Below are 14477 nucleotides of genomic sequence, written 5' to 3' on the forward strand. Positions count from 1 at the left end.
TTACTTCTCCATTTTATGAAAAAAAAAGAAAGCACAAAATAAGCAACAATTGAGTCGTTGAATTGTCCAGAAGTGTTGGTACAATCTGTAAACCTTTCAAATAAAAACTTAGTAAAAAGTAAAAGCTGAGACATTCTTATAACCCGCCTACATACAGTTTTGTCCCGCAAAAAAATCAAGAAGAATTTTTTTAAGATCATGCTTTCCTCATACGACAAATTCAGCTTCGGAGTTATGACCCCTATGATACATATCGAAAGCCCCAAATATACCACCTTTACATCAAGTTGTAAAGAAAAGTTGGACTTGAGAAAAAGGAGGTCATGTCCTTATTTTGTTAGCTTCTGATAAGAAATGAGTAAAATCATTTTCCCCCTAAAGAAATAAAAAAACAATGCGTATTTAATCACCGTTAGTTGGAAAAGGTCGGACCTGACCATTAAGTTACTTACGTTTTTGTTCTTTCCCGAAAAGTGGACTCCATTTTGTAAGGATTGCGATGGAAATTTGACGTGGTTATAAATATAGTTACTGTAGCTTTGTATTTCGACAAAAAAATATACCTTCATAATAATCATTACATGCTTGAATAGTTAACTAATATGTTCCCTGTTGAACAGATTTAAATGGACTATATATTTAAACATAAGATTTTAAAACATTTCCTTCTTTATCATTGTTTAAATACAAGAATATTTCTTTGGGATCGCCATCAGTGGGCAGGGACTATTGAAATTGACAAGAGAGGCCTCGTGTATTTTAAATATATTAGTCTACATTTGTAAATTATAAATCTAAATTTTTTTCACAATGAAATGGAAATACAGGATAAGGAGTCACTGTCTAGTTAGTAGAGTATGCTAGGGACATCAACGTTAGTTTCCTACTATTGTTTATGTCCCTAGCATAATCTACCAACTAGACAGTAATTCCTTAAATAGTTATATACAATACAAAATGTCATTTAAAGTACCACGAAACAGAATGCTGTGTATTGTTTGAATGATGCAGGATAACCTCGTCGGTCTCGAAAGGTTGTTTGAAATACATATAAGAGCCTCGATTTTAAATTTCAAACAACATTTCTGCAACTTTCACAAAAACGTGGACTTTACGAGGGTTGATTCAAAAGCTCGCGGAATATCTTCATATTTTATTTATATTTCAGTGAAAATGGCTGAAAATTAGAAATAAGAATATAGACATTTGTTAATTTTTTTAAATGAAAAAATTTAATTACCTAGCTATTCATGATAGAATCTTTATGGCAGTTACCATAGAAACGGGTGTTTGAAAATCCAGAGGAGATATCTACTCGTTCATTATCATTTTTATTATTAATACCTGAAATGAGAAAAAATCGCGCTAAGTGGCATATGAAACGAAAATAATGTAATTATTACGATTGCTTGACCTCTTCTGAATCTATGTGTGAGAGTTTTCACGATTTAAATGGAAATTTAGTTTATTAGTTGATGATTTATTGATTATATTTAAATTGTTAGACAACGTCAGATTTCAATGAAGTTATGTTTTGTGAAAATCTTGTGAACACTGACTTACACGCGTATATACTACTAATACAGGCTGAAGAAAAATGCATTAGGCAACTGGTTTTCCAATAGCGTGAGAAATTTAAGAAAAAAAAAAAGAAAAATATAACTTCCATGAAGTTGATTAAAGGTTTCTCAACAACTGATACCATATATGTTTCACATACAATGATTACCAGACAATGAATCGTAGAGGTGGAAGACTATAATGCTGTTTTATAGATTGTAAAAAAGAGCATTTGATTTTATAGATAGGAGAAGCTTAAATTTTGGTTAAGTTAGTAAAACAGAGCATTGAAGGAAAACTATTAAAAACAATAAAAGTACTATATACCATTGTTAAATCATGTATTAAGTCAAATGGTGTATTTTCTGATTTTTTTGAAAATAGAATTGGTCTACTACAAGGTGAGATCTTATCACCAATATTGTTTTCTCTTTTTGTTAATGATTGTAAATTACTTTTTATAAGGAACAACTAAACATGTTCTTGCTTATGGATACTAATGACTGAATCTGCTGATGTACATGTACTGCAGAAATTGTTAGACTCTTTACTGTTATATAATCAAAAATGGAAGTTGAAATTTAACACTGAAAAAAAAATTGTTGTGTTTAGAAATCAAGGAAATGTAAAGATATCTGAAAAAATTATGTACGAGGGTAAAGAACTGGGAATTGTTAATGACTTTAATTACCTATGTATGCTGTTTAATTTCAGTGGGAAATTCAGTATCACTCAGAAGCAGATCGCCGATCAAGGTCGGAAAGCATTTTTTGCAATTAACTCAAGAATGAATAATTACTACCTAAATATTGAAACAAAGTGTGCAGGTTTTGATACATATGTGACAAGTGTTTTGTCATATGGAGCTAAGATATGTGGTTTTCACGTGCACAAGGCCAAAGATTGTTGAACAAATTTATAGTAACTTTTGTAAGAGGGTCTTATAGGCCAGGGTGTGCAATTATGCATCCCAAACGATATAGTGTATTATAAATTAGGCAAATTACCTCTGCATCTTTCAAAGAAACTTCAAATTTTGAAATATTGGCTTAAAGTTTTAAAAATACAAAAAACTGTATATTAAAAGCATGTTATGAAAATTCTATTTTTAGTAGCCAAAAGCAATATATTTTCGTCATTTTTTTAAACAAAGAAGACATTGTCTTTAAAGTGCAGATCTACACAATGTATAAAATTCCATCAGAATCGGGCAAGAAAACTGATGAGATACTAGTATATCACTGAAATCCGACTCCCTGTATATATGAGCCGTATAAACTCTGTATAAGAGTGCATATAGTGCGGATCGAAGTGACTGACAATGTGATTATAATTAGATTGCAGTTATTGATTTACGAGTTTTCCTTCCATCTGTTAATTTGTTACATTTCTCTATCTCTGAGTTACGCCTAAGTCATCAAACCATATAAGTTTGTGCGTCTTTGGACAAAGGTGTGTGTTGATACTTAGCTACACTCCTTTGGGGGAGAGGTTTTCTCTTGACAATTAGAGACAACTTTCATTCATTCAAACCTAGTAAGCTTGAGGCATCTTCAGAAATAGGCCTATATAAAAGATATCTCAAATTCAGGATACAGCATACTGTAAAATCACTTATTTTCTCGGGATCAAATTTTCCTGGTTTGAGGAAAAATTTGGACTTGTGTGGATGTAATATTGTGGATGAAGAATTGTTGAGTAGTTATGTATGTGATCATGAAATTTTGCATTTCGTGGTGGACGTAAATTCAGGGGTTTCTTCATAACTCAAAACCAATGAAAATTAAACCCACATGAAAACTGGTGATTTCACAGTTAGTGCCTCTGTGATGCAGTTTGAGAGCTGAAAATATGTGTATGTATTCATAGATCTTGTAGTATACAATTTTTCAAACATAGAGGTGGACATAAGTATATACACTCAGCTTTTAATATTTATAAACCTTGACTAAAACCATTTCCCTCAAAACTGATAACAAATTGCATACAGTTATTGCCATTTTATTTTTAAACAAAACCCGTATCTCTAACATGAAATAACTCTACACATTTTGATGTGATCACTAACTTAAAATTGTTGATGCAACATAAAAACAAGAAAAAAAATGGCATTATTCAGATCATTCCATCACATTAATCATTTGTATACAGTAAAGAAGTATTTTAATACTTCTTGTCAATGAGTGAAACATGATGATTTTTACAACTTTCAAACACATAATGTTGATGCAACCATTCAAAACAAATAAAAACATGTATGTACTTCTCTTTTCAACGTCCATCAATTTACATGTAACATGGCCTCTGAAATATTGACATATACATCTTTGAGGCAGATTTTTTTTTTTTCATTTCCTTCCCAATTAAAATAATTCACCATTAAAATAATTCACCATTTTTTTCTTTTAAACTCTTACAACAGAACACACATCAGCTCATACATTCTAACTGGGATATGCTTTAGATCAACGCTCACTCTAGTCACTACATGTGTCAACAACTTGGACAGAAGATGGTAAAAGATACAATCTTCACACACATCTGACATATATTTTCAGCAGAATGCCTTTTACAACAGTTCTGTTATTGACTCTTCCAACAACATTTTCAGTTCTTCACTCAACCCTTGAGTCACAAGGGGGATAACCCAATTCCTTTGTAGCAGCATTGGATTCATCTCTATAATCACAAGTCTGGCTGGCTTCCAAGAGACCTTTGTGAAAGCACACTGTGAAAGGAGTTATCTTCCCTTTCTTTTTTTTTTTAGGTTTAATACTCTAAATAGGTTGTATCACAGTTCATCACAAATGTAAAATAATTCTTGATGAGGTAAGCCCATTTCTTTGAGTAAACCATAACCACATGAGTAAATGTAATATCTAGTCCTTCAGTCAGTTTTTGTCTTTGGTTGAATTTCATCATACTGTAAAATAAAAAAATATATATATATATGTTTTCAAACTAAATATGACAATGTTCAATACATAAATTCAAATCATCTTTCTATTCAGTAATGGCAATTCTTTTTTTACAGTTTCGGATCAGTCTACATTTTGAGCAAAAATAAAAAAAAAAATGATATGTGCCATCATAAATACTAAAAATTTAGCAGTAGGGAAAAATCTGCTTTATGTTCCAATAAATACAACTTGTTTATATCAAAGTGAATATGTTTTAAAAATTCAACATCTATTTATATCTTTATGGTCTCTGAACAAAAAACAATGAGACATATTTTTCAGAGCTCGTTAAGTCAGATGACAATTTGATATATTTGAAAAATGGTTTTTGTTGCAAAAAAAGCAGGAAATAGTCAGTGGATGTATATACATGTATAACAAATTTACCAGAGCCAGCTGCCTGCCTATATTTCCCATGGTCACTCCACCAGAAAAAAAGATACAAGGCAGCCATGATCTTACAAACAGGAACTCAGCTTTAGAGTAACTGAAAGAAAATATCAGAACAAAGGTTAATCATATGCATATTTCACGAAAAACATGTAAAATAAATTTCCCTCCATCACATGATCATACAAAATTCTTAATAAGCTGTAGAAATAGCCATAACACTGTACTTTTTTAGGGAATGAAAACTAAGACACACATACATGTATACAATACTGTTAAAATTTACTTTTTCAGATAGCTACAGTTCTGCAGCTTCTATTATGTCTATAGAAAAGGTTTTGTTATTTATCAGTGATTGGTCATTTTCATTTAGCATTTTTTCTCTCTATCATCATTTGATCTTCCAACAAGAGGCTAAAAATCAAAATTTTTGAAAAAGTAAAATGGAGGGTAAATGTTATCGATCAAGGAAACATTCCTTTAATATTTGTGAGAAAATTTCGCTATTCATGATCAACAGTCCTCTAGAAATTTTTTTTTCTCATGTTTTGAAATCTTTTAAATACTGTAAACCAACTTTTATTCACGTGCGACAAATTTTCGCGATGTTCACGAGAGCCTCGTCATCGCGAATATTTCTCGCCGCGAACCGGTTCTTAAAGTCTATGTCTCTATTAAAAGAAACCTAAATAGGCTTTATCACGAAAATTAACTGTCACGAACTGGTTTACCCCCGGCAAATCGCGAAATAAAGTCGTGAATAAAAGTTGGTTTACAGTACTTAATTGTTCCACAATATAACTGAGGAATCTACTGTACAATAATGTTTTGTAGAAAGATATTTTTTTTTCTTTTTAACTTACTTGTATACACCATAAAAGACTAAAAGTTGTGTGACTAGAGTTGCTAGGACGGCGATCCCCACCCCCAGGCCGAATCCACAGGGGGACCGGTCAAACAGCCACCACAGACCTATAGACATGGCAGCTAGGGTCATAGAGAGCTGCATATTGTCCACAAAGTCCAGTTTCTTTTATTGTGGTTAAGGATCATTCAAAGCAACATTTTCCCACAATTCTTAATTCTTGTACTAAATGTATTGGCATTTCAAACCCAATCTAATCAAAATTAGATTGCTTCAAACCATGCCTTTTCTGGACATTTTGACTAAAACACCTATTGTATCTGACTATTTTGTCCATATTTAACACACCTTATCAAAGTAACAAACAAGAATTACTAATAGTATTCTGAACATTCTGTGCTTTCTGTTTACCTGTTAGATTAAATTACAGGTGGTGCAGGTGAAATGATTTGTGTACAGGGTAACATAGGTCCTAAGCTTAGATGTATATGATAAATACTGACATTATCAAGATTTTACATTAAACATTCGTACTAATCTGTCTTGGTTAACTGAGCTAAAAATATCCATAGCAGGTACTGATAGTTGATAATCTGGAATGATCGTTATCATAAGTCATAACCTACTGTAAACAAAAATAAATACTATTACATGCATTGCATGTACAAATAAGTCTCTCTTGTATCATCCCGTTTCATTTTTGTAACATACATGGTTGGGCATGTTACAAATGGGTATGTGCTATTTCAGTCCGACGAAAATCAAACCTTCTACTAGCTAGCTCCTTTGATGGTCATGTGGAAAAATGCGACCATCAAAATAAAGGAGCTACTCCAAGCTAGTAGAAAGTTTGATTTTAATGAGACTGGTGCCATTTTCAATAAAATACAGGTCTGCCCTGGTAACAGTGGTACATGTATTACAATATAAACATGTTTGTGTGTGAAGGATACAGCACTGGCATGGTTGATGCCCACAAATACAGCTATACATCTCATGACTTTGGACCACTCCCCCTTCCTGGACTCTGGGTCACTGATCTGTAAATGTCGATCTAGACATGGGTATAGAAGGCCTATCATTGCTGAAAAACAGAGAAAATGCTTATTAGATACATCTCTACATTGGGGATGGATTAAAGCAATATGAGCTGCATTTTTGAAAAATTTATTTTGCTGTTGAAATGTGTCATTATGATTAATTTGTATGTAACTTAAACCTTTATGATCAATTAGACTAAAACAAAGCAGAAGAAAGACTTATATATACAATCCAATATACAGTTTTATATAAGATATCATTATTGTACAGGACGACAATAATGTAATTGTGATTCAATCGAAGCTTATAAATAGGTTTTTTCATCACAAATATGAACAACATAATTTTATAAACGCTATTTTTCTATCACTGAAACAGTTATTTACAATTCGGCAACAAAAAATTCCGACATCAAAGTTGCAGCTATTATTGCTTTAAATGCCCAGGAACCCCATACAATTTTGGTATCTGGAAAATAGATAGATCTAATATACCATAGGTGTGTTTACTTTTCATCACTAGTCAGCTGCATACTAGTATATATCTATTTGACCAGTCACCTCTCAAATTTTCTTTATAATTATCTTTATACTGCTAATTTGCTATAAACTTAAGAAACTGTTTAAAGAGTCAGTATTATTATTCATTTTAGTCTTTGTAAGGCTCTGAATCTAAGTTCCGATTTACCAAGTAAACATGAATGTAACATTCACATGTTAACCTGCTGAGCTCTCAATTTACAATATGTTAATTGTACATAAGGACAGAGCTCAAGACTTCATAGATAACCCAGATATTTCATAATATCTAGGTCACTTCTGTTTATAGACCCAGTCTGATTCAGTTTTCAGGTGACCGTCCCTATCTGCTACTTAGACATGTAGATATATACAAGTAGGACACAAGTACCTGGATAATTATACCTACTCACACAAATACTGACACATGCAGACACGTATTCAAATTGTTGCAGACAATATGTAAACAAGAGAGCTTAACTGGCAATCTGACAAGTATTTTATCAATGACATGGGTTATTATGTGTGTTTAGCTTTATATGCATGGGAATTAGCCACTTTGTTACTAGGAGAAACATTTAATCTTCATGTAAAGTATCCACTGTGTTACATGTAAATAGCAGAAATATTAAGTCTTCATCATGTAAAGATTAGGTAATTTTCTTGGAAGGTGGTTTTTGTAAATGTCTGTAATTTGCAAATTGCATTATGTACAGTCACATTATCTTCTCTGCAGTGCATACAAAACATGTCATTAAATATTGTCTGCATGACTTTATCATTTCTTCTTCAACTATTTAAACAATACATGCAAGTCCATCCATTTTGAAAAAAAAACCCATCAAATATCATAACTGTGTTTCTAAAATATGAGAAATGCATGTCAAAGTCAAACTTTATATTAAAAATCTGGAATAAACCTGGAATATATGTTCATTTGGTGTATTTACAACACTGAGAGTCATTTAAATGAAGAAAAAACCTGAAGGAAAAACAGTGGCATTTCAAATCTACAAAACCCTATTAAGAGCCAGTCCACGAGAAAACCATGCAGAACTGTCCAAATCGAAGGTTGTCATATCTTAATGAAATTTGGTGGGTAGTTAGACTTTATAATATGTTATTAAAAAATGACCAAAAAAATTCCCATCATTCAACATGGCAGCCGTAGGCAGCGCCACCTCCTTTTTGCACATTTAAGTGCAAATGCACTTAAAAAATTCAAGAAAAATGGTAAAATTCACATTTGATTTATTTTACTCAAAATTAAACTTGCATTTGCATTAAGGTATTTTGAATAACATAATACTATGTTCTTTCAAAATTGACATTTATCATAATCAAATATGCAATATATCAAAGGGCAGACAACTCTTGAAAATTGGCATTATGCCAATTTTCAAGAATTGCCAAAAGTATTACAAATTTAATGCCCAAAATCTTCCAAGACCAATCTTTGAAATTAATTTTTTTGATTTTATTGTACAAATATAACTCTAAACATTATCTTTGCCAAATATTGAGCTTGGGAAATAATAAATAATTGAGATATGGGGATTTACAAATTGCCAATTTTCGAAAAAAAATTGCTCAAACTCAAATGGGTTACAAAGTCAAATATGGTACTTTAAATTATAAACAATTGTTTGTTAGATATTGAAACATGTAAAAATTTTCTTTGAAATAATAATTAAGAGTGGAAAATATTAAAATTAAAAATTAAATAAAACTAAATTGTCAGAAAATACCCCTAATATGAGGATTAGCATTTTGCCAATTGTTTAGAAATGAAAAAAAAACATAATAAATTGTATTGGCTTACTTGCAATTTTTCAACAATCATATGAATATATATGTTCCTTACATTTTTAAGTTAGTTTCTTTATAATTAATAAAAGGGAAATTACAAGTATTTAAATTCAAACGGACTCAGTATCATTCATATAAATTTTGAGACTTGAACATATAATATTTGAGCCTTCAGTAAGTTGTTTGCTAGCTGCAAAACTGTAGCTTTCCGAAAAAATATATATTGATAGACCGGAGGGCTACAGTTCCACCTGTATATTTATTGCGCATAAAAAATGTACTTGGTTCTGGATTAATTCTTCCAAATTCTTACCTCAATTGCAAAAACGGCTAGATTTAAATAAAGTCCTTACTCCTTTATCGATTAACGACATGGTTTACATCACAGGTGCTTGAGGACAGGACCCCCCCCCCCCCTCCCCAATATAGACCCCGGGCCTGTTAGACTTTTTTCACATAAATTATGTATGGATGACACATTTGTGATATAATCTATCCTATCAATTCAGAAAATTTGCTTAAACTTACATTTTATAAAAATATCTACTCTCTCTATATGATTTTTATATAGAGAATGTTGGGTAGATTTAATAAAACGTTTGTTTTAGGTAATTTTTCGATTTGCTGGTATAGAACTTATCACAAATATGAAAGATAATTTTTGAGAAACAATTGAAAAAGCCTAGGGGTCTATATCGAAGGGGGGGGGTCCTGTTCTCAAGCACCTGTGAAATTTGAGATGACAGTTTTAAGAACACGGAGAAATAAATCGAGAAACAGCGCATTTTTTATGCGCAATAAATATACAGTTTTTTTCAATGGGTGACACTGTAGCTCTCTGGTCTATCAATATATGTTTTTTTCGGAGAGCTGCAGTTCTGCAGCTAGTTGTTTGCTTTCTGCCAATTTTAAAATGGTACAATCTTATATAAATACTGACAGGGGATATTATACAAAAAGCTCCATAAAGGAGTTTAAGAAAATGAAAGATGCTGGAGTTTACTCTTATCCCACCTCCCGATTCCCGAATCGAACAATTGCCTTCTTTTTTCGCTTGGCAAATTCTTTTCAGGTAAGTTTAATTTTAACCCCCCCCCCCTCCCGACCCTTTCAAAATCGTTTCTACACCACTGCTATGACTGCAATTTTTGTGAATAAGAGATTTTATGAACATGAATAAATCAACTTTATTCAAATAATGGGGGATTGAATTTCTAAAATATATATTGTTTATAAATTTGTTTGTTAAAGGTGATTTAATCTAAAATAAAAAAAAATATAATACATTTTCCGTTCCTCGTTTTAGCAACACCCCTCTAGAACCCTTATCATTTTTCATTATTTTATCCATTTCAATATTAGTATGTAAATTGTGGAGAGGTGGATGGGGTTAAACGATTGGGAACTAGATACACTCGTATATTTAATATCCTGACCTTGATCGACTGACACGCCCCCTCCCCCAACTGTTTTCAGTGGATACATATAACATTTAAAAAAACAATTTATCTCTGTCTGCAATGGTACATGTACCCCCCCCCCCCCAATTTGAATGAATATGAATCCAGTTGTAACGTGAAGCAGTCACCCATCCAAGGGTTAAACAGGTTCGCCGTTGCTTAACTTGCCTGATATAGAGGGAGACTCTACCGCATCACCAGAAAGGCTAGCTCACTGGCGAGACAGTATACGTTCCCTATATACTAACTGTCCGCTACACTTCCCCCGCTCAGGGAAGCTTCGACCCGAAGCTTAGCAGGAGTTCTCTATGAGTATTTGGGCCTCTTCAGCTACGGCAACCAATGCCGTTCCTGGACACGAAGTCCGTACCTGGACACAAAGTCCTAGTCTTAGAGCTTCCTGAAGCAGATCGGAATCTGACTTCAAATACGGCAGCCCCTGTCGTCCACAGACACGAAGTCTGTATATGGACACCAAGTCCTAACTCTAAGACTTCCTGAAGCAGGACACCAGACACCCAGAGTCAGTACGCTGCCACCAAGCGGTCACCCATCCAAGGGTTAAACAGGCTCGCCGTTGCTTACAGGCACGTAGCATCGTTTTTGAAAGTCTAACTTACCTGAAAAAGTTGACAAGCAAAAAAAAAACAAAGTTGAAAAACCTATTTCGTGGGGGTGGGGGGGGGGGGGGGTGGGGGCAGCTTTTTCAAAGCTTTTTCAAAGGCAAGTTACTTTCACTTCCAATTTTTTCCCTACATTTCCCTGATATTATTATACCCTGGTAAAAAGTGTGGGGGCCAAGCAATCTTTCAATGTATATTTACTATAGTAAAGGTAATGTTGGGGAAAAAAGTAGGGGGGGCAGGCCCCCCTGCCCCCCCCCCCCGCCCCGATTGCTACGTCCCTGCCTTAACTTGCCTGGAGGGAGACTCTACCGCATCATCAGAAAAGCTAGCTCACTGGCGAGGCAGTATAAGTTCCCTATATACTGTCCGCTACACAGAGTTTTATCATGTGTATAGCCAGTTTTAAATTTTTACCACTTTGTACTGCAAACTAGCAAAGTTTTGGCTGCAGTAACGACTCATATTTTCTTTGGTGGGGGAGGGGGGTAGTACCCTCCCCCAAATAATTTTGCCAATATTTATCGTGGAGGGTCCTATATCGGTGGGTTACCTAAATTGTTGGCATCTCCTTTTGAGCTGATGATTTTTAATGTGAGGTCTGACTTTATCAATATATGAATGTTACATAACACAGTAGTTTAAAGTATGTAATGTAAAATTAAAAATATTCCTAGGAATGACGGTGTTTGGTTAACTCAAAAACACACTAAATTTATGAAACCTAAACATTTTACATGTAGATTGAAATTACAAATTATTTCTCAATTTGTTTAGAGTATGCAATCGAATACCTGTTTGCATTCTTATATTTTCTCAAATGATGACAAAACAAGTTGCTAAGAAACTAAGAAAACTCCGTGCGTTTATATTGAAAATATATGATTTTAGTTAGTCATTCCTCCATGATTTTTCTATCCCTCGCTTAATTATTTCATTACATTGTATTACATGTTTCATATGTGTTTTTCTTTTCCTATTCCTTTTCTATTCTGATTATGTATATCATATACTTGTCCTCTGACCTGAATTTATATGTTGTAAATATTCTTCATTGTCCTCATGTACCTGAAATGGTTTGAGTGAATAAAATGATCTTCAACTTGAACGGGTCGAGGTGCCTTAAACAAAATATCAAATGTATATTTTGATTAAAAATATGTTATTATTTGATTAATTCCTATTCAATTGTACTTGTTAGGGAAAAAAAAATTGTATCTGTTAATTACCATGAAATAAATGTAGATTCGAATTCCCCGAGGACAGAACCCTATAGAATAGAAAACATACCTACTACATGTATATGCCCCAAATAAAAAACAACTGATGAACTTTTATGTTTTATTTTTACTTTCTATGGAATTCTTGGTATTTTTTTTTATAGTTGATAATGTAGGTTGTCCCCCCTCCCCCACACTGAAATTGCTTCCTATGGGCCTGTTACATGTATTTGTTTATTCAAGCTAAATTGTTCTTTTTTACATTCAAATATCTTAAAATAAGTTTTCCCTCTTTCATAGTGCAATAATGCTCCACAACAACTCCCTAGGTGAAGAAAAAATGATCATACATGACTTTCTTCTTTATTGACATACCTGTCACTTTTTACCCAATAATACAAAAGAGTTCCAACAAGGGGAGATAACAATTTAACTCCAGCAAATTGGTAACAAGGGGGTAAAATAAGCAAAAGAAAGTTATATGAAGTGTCCAAATCAGTTATTCCTCTTCTACAAAATATATTAGATTAAGAATCTTCTCTTTTTCTTTAAATATCATAGAAATAATCCAAAAATATAGTAAAAGACTGTTATTTAAAATATGTGAAATTGTAGCAAAATATGGTATTTCAAAGTTAATTTACAGCATGTAGATGTTATTTCCCAAGCTCGATATTTTAATACAGAGTAGACCTTAGATCATTCTTAAAGTAAGAATTAATTTGATTTAATTTCAACCTTGGTCTTAAGAGAAACGAGCATCTAAAAATGGCTAAAAAATCATACTCATTTATTTAGGATCTATAAATAGATGTGTAAAAAATAAAATATTCATTTGAATTAAGTTTTTCCTCATTAATTGTGTTCAATGGACCATGACTTTGAAAATAAAACAAAATTTGAAAATAAACTGATGACAAAAGGTAACTTTTTGACTTGATCAATTTGTATACATTTTCCATTAAATTTTGTGTGATTTTCGACAAATATGCAAATGAGCTGTTACTAAAAATAGATGCAGGGTTCGACATTTTTTTGTGGATATTCTGACTTCTACCTTTATGTAGAAAATTTTAAGCCACTAAAAATTCCCAAGTTGCAACCTTCCATTTGGACGATTTTTTGAATTTTGCATGGTTTTCTCGCGGACTGGCTCTTAAATGTGGTAATGTGGGGTATAAATGTGGTAAGCTACAATAACTTGTCAAAATGCGTACTAAGTTCTAGCAAGACCCTGTAAAGAACATAAATTGTACGATTTACTAAAGATTTTGTTTAAAATTATACCTGCAGCGGCTCCACACATGGGCGGCACCCACCACTCTTTCAGAAAAAGGTTCTCCAGCAGTTCTGGGGGTAGTTTCACCGAGACGTCACCCTGCCTGTTGATCTGTAGGAGGTTCATGAAGACCGCAAAGAAATTGCCGATCAGAAAGAGAACTGTACCTCGAAGTAACAGACCCATCTTGGGAATACCTACATATGAGAAAATGGGAATACCTACATATGAGAAAATGTTGGTCAGATTTTCTATAAAATTAGCATACAAAGAACTTCACTCAACATTTTTTAACACAGTCAGTCTAAGGCAGACTTATAAACAGCTGTTTTGGCCTATGAAACAAAAATGGACTGCATAAAACGTTGCAAATTCAGTGTGCTTATAATGCAGGCAAGATGTACGCTAATAAATGATTTTGGAAATACAAAAACTGATAAACTACCGTTATATACAACGCACTGACCACCTGCAGTTTACACTAGCTGTGGCAAAAATGTAAACAAAGTTCCTAGGAATAATTTTCCAGCATTCTTCTCTACAATTTTATGTTTTGACACATTAGAAATAAAACCTGAATCTTACCTGAGTGTAACTGTTGTTTACAAATTTTTCTGTCTGTTGATAACGGTTACTTTTCCTATATATACACTGATTTCTGGTGACCGGTGAGTGTTATGAATTCTGACGCCTGATGGTCGTACCATAAAGAAATCTCGGATGATATACAATGAGCCAATCAAAATCAAGGA

General features: G+C 33.0%; 1 protein-coding gene across 1 annotated transcript; it reads right to left on the reverse strand.

Annotated features, from left to right (window-relative positions):
* Positions 1 to 3545: 3545 nt before the first annotated feature.
* On the reverse strand, positions 3546 to 14446 carry LOC134235390 (insulin-induced gene 2 protein-like). Its single transcript, XM_062717524.1, has 6 exons — positions 14311 to 14446; positions 13734 to 13922; positions 6729 to 6859; positions 5774 to 5940; positions 4908 to 5007; positions 3546 to 4483 (listed from the first exon to the last, which is right to left on the reverse strand). Exons 2-6 carry the CDS (start codon positions 13909 to 13911, stop codon positions 4448 to 4450), a joined length of 612 nt encoding a protein of 203 aa, XP_062573508.1. The 5' UTR covers positions 13912 to 13922; positions 14311 to 14446; the 3' UTR covers positions 3546 to 4447.
* Between the last annotated feature and the right edge of the window lie 31 nt (positions 14447 to 14477).

Source organism: Saccostrea cucullata, unplaced genomic scaffold (genome assembly GCF_032062105.1).
Source record: "Saccostrea cucullata isolate Sc308-1 unplaced genomic scaffold, CSIRO_AGI_Scuc_v1 ctg3249, whole genome shotgun sequence".
NCBI classification, from domain to species: domain Eukaryota; kingdom Metazoa; phylum Mollusca; class Bivalvia; order Ostreida; family Ostreidae; genus Saccostrea; species Saccostrea cuccullata.